General features: G+C 53.0%; 1 protein-coding gene across 1 annotated transcript; it reads left to right on the forward strand.

Moving 5' to 3' along the window:
* On the forward strand, window positions 1-5,468 carry LOC132235366 (uncharacterized). Its single transcript, XM_059697617.1, is given in 1 exon segment — window positions 1-5,468. A coding segment is annotated over 1 exon segment (5,328 nt). The 5' UTR covers window positions 1-92; the 3' UTR covers window positions 5,421-5,468.
* Window positions 5,469-5,979: the final 511 nt, after the last annotated feature.

Genomic DNA, 5,979 nt, shown 5'->3' on the forward strand with positions numbered 1-5,979 from the left:
CAGAGGGATGGATATGCCCCTCGCGGAAAGCAGGTCGCTCCTGCTAGCTAGTTTGGTATAAGGCCATTGTCTAGCGTTCGGGTTTGGCTTCCATGGAATTGGAAGCCTGTTTTGGTTCTGCTTCCATGGCGTTGGAAGACTGTATTTTCGGGCCCGTTTGTTGTTTGTGTTTGTGTCTTTTTGGTTTTATTTTGTGGACTCACTGGACGGACATTATGGGACAGACTCAAACTACCCCTTTAAGCATTATGGTCGATCATTTCAGAGAGGTAAGGGAAAGAGCCAGGGACCTCAGTGCAGAGGTTCGGAAAGACCGGTGGCAGACTTTTTGTTCCAGGGAGTGGCCAACTTTGGACGTTGGGTGGCCGCCGGAGGGGACTTTTGACCTCCCCACCATCCGCCGAGTCAGGGATGTCGTCTCCCGACTTAGGGGGGGACGTCCTGGTCAGCTTTCTTACATTGTTACTTGGCAGGACCTCGTGGAAGACCCGCCATCTTGGCTCAGGCCCTTCCTACCTCCACGTCCTCCCGGGCCGAAGCCCATTCTTGCTTTGCAGAGAACGGAAAAGGAGGAGAAAAGGAAGACTCTCACCCAGCCTTCGGCCCCTCCCCTCCCTATCCTGCAGGGGGGGACTGAAGAAGAACTAATCTTTCCTCCCCCATATAGCCCATGGAGGGACGATCCTTCCACGCCGGGAGTGGCTGGGGGCGGAGTTCTGGGAGTGGCTGGGGGCGGGGTTCCGGGAGTGGCCTCGGTAGGAGGCCCGCCTCTCACCCGGCAAAGGGCTCAGCGGGAACTGTCTGCTGCAGCACCTGACTCCACTATCAAGACCCTGCCCTTACGGGCCGCTGGACCCCCGGATGCGGATGGCAACCAACCGTATCATTATTGGCCTTTTTCAACATCCGATCTCTATAACTGGAAGGCACAAAACCCCAAGTTTTCTGAGAAACCAGGGGGACTTATTGACTTGCTAGATTCTGTTCTTTTCACCCATCAGCCCACATGGGACGACTGTCAGCAGCTTTTACAGGTTCTGTTCACGACGGAAGAGAGAGAAAGGATCCTCAATGAGGCCCGGAAAGTGGTTCCAGGCGTGGATGGAAACCCAACTGCCAACCAGGTGCAGATAGATGTCTCTTTTCCCTTAACTAGGCCTGAATGGGATTTCAACACGGCAGAAGGTAAGGAGAGGCTTTCGGTCTATCGTCAGACCCTAATGAGAGGTCTCAGAATGGCTGCTAGAAAGCCAACTAATTTGGCCAAGGTGGGGAATGTTCAGCAGGAAAGGGATGAGTCTCCAGCTGCCTTTTTAGAACGGATCATGGAGGCTTACCGTACCTACACCCCCATGAATCCAGAAGCTCCTGAAAACAAGGCAGCTGTGATCATAAGCTTTGTAAACCAGTCGGCCGCGGATATTAAAAGGAAACTACAAAAAGTAGATAGGTTGGGAGAGAAGAGTTTACAGGATTTACTGGCAGTGGCAGAGAAGGTGTACAATAACCGAGAGTCTCCAGAAGACAGGCAAGCTCGCGTCGTGGCTGCCTCTAGCAGTAGGCAAGCTCGGGACCTGGCTAGGGTCCTGCTGGCTACGACCATGGACTTCCCCAAGGAGCGAGACCGTCGCTTCCGACAGCTTGCAAGCAATAAAGGAAGAGGTAAGCAGACCACCCAAGAGGGGAGGCGGGGGCTACGGAAGAATCAATGTAAGTTTTGCATGGACATAGGGCACTGGGCTCGAGAGTGTCCGAAGAAGGCCGGTGAGAAGGGAGACAGGACTGACCGAGTCAAGGTCTTAGAGCTGGGTGAACTGAGTGATTAGGGGAGTCAGGGTTCGGACCCCCTCCCCGAGCCCAGGATAACTCTCAGAGTGGAGGGGACTCCTGTTAACTTCCTTGTTGACACCGGGGCACAACATTCGGTCCTCCGTACCCCGCAAGGAAAACTGGCGAATAAAAAGTCCTGGGTGCAAGGAGCAACTGGTATGAGCCAGTATTCATGGACTACCCGAAGGACAGTAGATTTAGGAACAGGCCAGGTATCCCACTCTTTCATGGTAATACCGGAATGCCCCTACCCACTATTAGGACGGGACCTACTGACCAAAATTGGAGCTCAAATAACTTTCAGACAAGGGGGGCCTCAGGTCACCGATGAGGAGGGCCGCCCCATTCAGGTCCTGACCATGAGGCTAGAGGATGAATATCGCCTCTACCAGAAGACTTCCCTGGTGGAGGGCAGTATGGACAAATGGCTACAAGAATTCCCAACAGCATGGGCAGAGACAGGAGGGGTGGGGCTGGCCGCCCACAGGGCCCCAGTCCTAGTAGAACTAAAACCAGGAGAAGGTCCGGTAAGAATCAAGCAGTACCCTATGCCTCAGGAGGCACGGAAGGGGATTCAGCCTCATATCAGGAGACTGAAGAGCTTGGGGGTGTTAGTTCCCTGCCAGTCTGCATGGAACACTCCCCTACTGCCGGTTAAAAAGCCCCAGACAAACGACTACAGGCCAGTACAGGACCTCCGAGAAGTAAATAAAAGAGTTATGGACATACACCCAACAGTCCCAAACCCGTACACTCTCTTGAGCTCCTTGGCACCCTCTAAAGTCTGGTACACGGTATTAGATCTGAAAGATGCCTTCTTCAGTCTACCCCTAGCACCTCAAAGTCAGTCCCTGTTCGCCTTTGAGTGGCATGACCCAGAGGAGGGCTTCAGTGGACAGCTGACTTGGACACGCCTACCCCAGGGGTTCAAAAACTCGCCCACCATCTTCGACGAGGCGCTGCACGAGGACCTGGGTGAGTACAGAAGGGAACACCCCAACCTCACCCTCCTCCAGTACGTAGATGACATCTTGATTGCTGCAGACACAGCCAAGGACTGTGAGCGGGGGACCCAAGATCTATTGGCCACCCTGGGGGCCTTAGGGTACCGGGCATCCGCGAGGAAGGCTCAGTTATGTCGAGAAAGGGTGACTTACCTGGGATACATCCTGGAGGGCGGGCAGCGGCGGTTATCGGATGCCAGGAAAGAGACTGTTTTGAAAATCCCTACTCCCACCTCCCGAAGAGAAGTAAGGGAATTCCTAGGATCGGCCGGCTATTGCCGCCTCTGGATACCGGGTTTTGCCGAAATCGCCAGGCCCCTATATGAAGCTACCAAAGAGGGAAAGGCGTTTGACTGGACTGAGAAAGATGATGCTGCCTTTAGGCAGTTAAAGAAGGCCCTTCTAGGTGCCCCAGCCCTGGGCCTGCCAGATATTACAAAGCCCTTTCACCTCTTTGTGGATGAACACAAAGGGATAGCGAAAGGGGTCTTGACTCAAGCTTTAGGCCCCTGGAGCCGCCCAGTGGCTTATTTGTCCAAGAAGTTAGATCCTGTAGCTGCCGGCTGGCCACCATGCCTGAGAATTATCGCGGCAACAGCGCTCTTAGTCAAAGACGCCGACAAACTGACCCTGGGGCAGGAAATCTGGATTACAACCCCACATGCCATTGAGGGAGTCCTGAAGCAGCCTCCTGACAGATGGATGAGTAACGCTCGTATAACCCATTACCAGAGCCTCCTACTCAACCCTCCAAGAGTACGGTTCCACCCCAGTGCGGCCCTCAATCCCGCTACTTTGCTGCCCGACCCTGACTTAGATGCCCCACTACACGACTGTGCGGGAATCCTAGAGCAGGTGCATGGACTCCGGAAGGACTTGACCGACCAGCCCCTCCCTGATGCAGAGGCCACCTGGTTCACGGATGGGAGCAGCTTCGTGCGGGACGGGTGCAGGTACGCGGGTGCAGCGGTGGTCACTGAAACGGACACTGTGTGGGCGGAGGCCCTGCCCTCCGGGACGTCAGCCCAGCGAGCAGAACTCATCGCCCTTACTAAGGCACTGACGCTGGGGGCTGGAAAGCGGCTTAACGTTTACACAGACAGCCGTTATGCATTTGCTACAGCTCATGTCCACGGAGCAATCTATCAGGAGAGAGGGCTGCTGACGGCAGAGGGACGGACAATAAAAAATAAGCAAGAGATTCTCGATCTGCTTGCAGCCTTATGGCTTCCTGCCAAGTTAGCCATAATCCACTGCCAAGGGCACCAGAAAGCTGATGACCCGGTAGCAAGAGGTAACCAAAAGGCTGACCAGGCTGCGAAGGCAGTAGCCCTTACCTCGGTCCCTACCATGGCCTTACAACTCCCAGACCCAGGGGACCCAGTCTTACCAGACCAGCCCAAGTACTCCCAGGAAGAATTGCAACGCATCAGAAAGCTCCCCAGAGCCCATGAAATAAAGGGATGGTGGCATACACCAGAAGGGGAACTCATACTACCAGACCGGCTCGGGGACACGGTATTAGAACATATGCACCGGTCTACTCACCTGGGGACCCGGAAAATGAAGGACTTAATTCGACATGCTGGGATCAAGATTCACCAGCAGGATACCAAGATAGATCAGGTTGTATCTGCCTGCAAGACCTGTCAACTCACAAACACAAGAGCTGGATCAAATGAAAGAGGGACCAGGCTCAGAGGCACCAAACCGGGAGCACAATGGGAAGTCGACTTCACTGAAATTAAACCAGGGAAGTATGGTTATAAATATCTTTTAGTATTTGTAGATACCTTCTCTGGCTGGGTAGAGGCATACCCAACCAAGCATGAAACAGCTCAGACGGTGGCCAAGAAGCTGCTCGAAGACATCTTACCCAGGTATGGTTTTCCTGCTATGATAGGGTCCGACAACGGGCCAGCCTTTATTTCACAGGTAACACAGGTAGTAACCAGGGCTATTGGGGCAAATTGGAAATTACATTGTGCTTATAGACCCCAGAGTTCAGGTCAGGTAGAAAGAATGAACAGAACTCTAAAAGAGACCCTTACCAAATTAACCATGGAGACTGGTGGGGACTGGGTGGCTCTCCTACCATATGCCCTTTACCGGGTAAGGAACTCCCCTTACACCCTGGGCTTTACTCCCTATGAAATCATGTTTGGCAGGCCACCCCCTATCATTCCTAACCTTAAAGCTGACCTTCTCGCTGAATTTGAAAATCAAGAACTATCTCTTTCTTTGAGAGGGCTCCAGAAGGCACATGAGGACATTTGGCCACGCCTCCGCGCCATCTACGAAGCCAGCCCAACCCCAACTCCTCATCAGCACAGACCAGGAGATTGGGTCTACGTCAGAAGGCACCGCCGGGAGACCCTAGAACCACGTTGGAAAGGTCCCTACACTGTGGTGCTGACCACCCCCACCGCTCTCAAGGTAGATGGCATCGCGACCTGGGTCCACCACACTCACGTGCGGTCAGCGGATCCATCCATGACCCGGAAAGACTTCATCACCAAATGGAGCATCGATCGAGATCAATGCAACCCGCTCAAGCTCAAGCTACGGCGTGCTCGACCTGCCTGATGCCGGTAACATGGCTCGCGATCACTCCTGTCACCAGGAGCCCCCACAATACTGTGTAATACACGTAGATAATGCCTGCATCTTCATGGACAAGGCTCCAAAGAGACAAGGACAATTTATGGGGTCACATGTTTAGTAGCAGAAGATTCGGCTGCCTAAAGCAGCCATGATGTTTCATTGTATTGATATGTTATATTAACCTTTGATTCTTTTGCAGGTTTCGAATGTATGTTGGCTGTCCTGGAAGGGAGCTGTGTGGGGTGGCCCCCAAAAGTAAAGGGTGTCTAGCTGGCAAGGGGGCAGGTGCCCAACTGGGCAGGAAAGGGTGCCCATCAGGTTTTGGACTCTGTTGAGAGACAGCTAACAGCTGGCAGCCTATATACTGCCTTGCAGGCCTGAGTCACCATGCCCATGTCAGGGGTAGTAAAGCTAAAAAAAAAAAAAAAAAAAAGAAGCCTGTTTAGAATAGAAGGTTAGGGGGATAGTTATGCATAGGAAGAAGGTTTTATGCCAACAGTTACTGTTTTGTTTTAAATCTATGAAAAGGAAGTAGCAAGGA

This window comes from Myotis daubentonii, chromosome 5 (assembly GCF_963259705.1).
Source record: "Myotis daubentonii chromosome 5, mMyoDau2.1, whole genome shotgun sequence".
Classification (NCBI taxonomy): Eukaryota; Metazoa; Chordata; class Mammalia; order Chiroptera; family Vespertilionidae; genus Myotis; species Myotis daubentonii.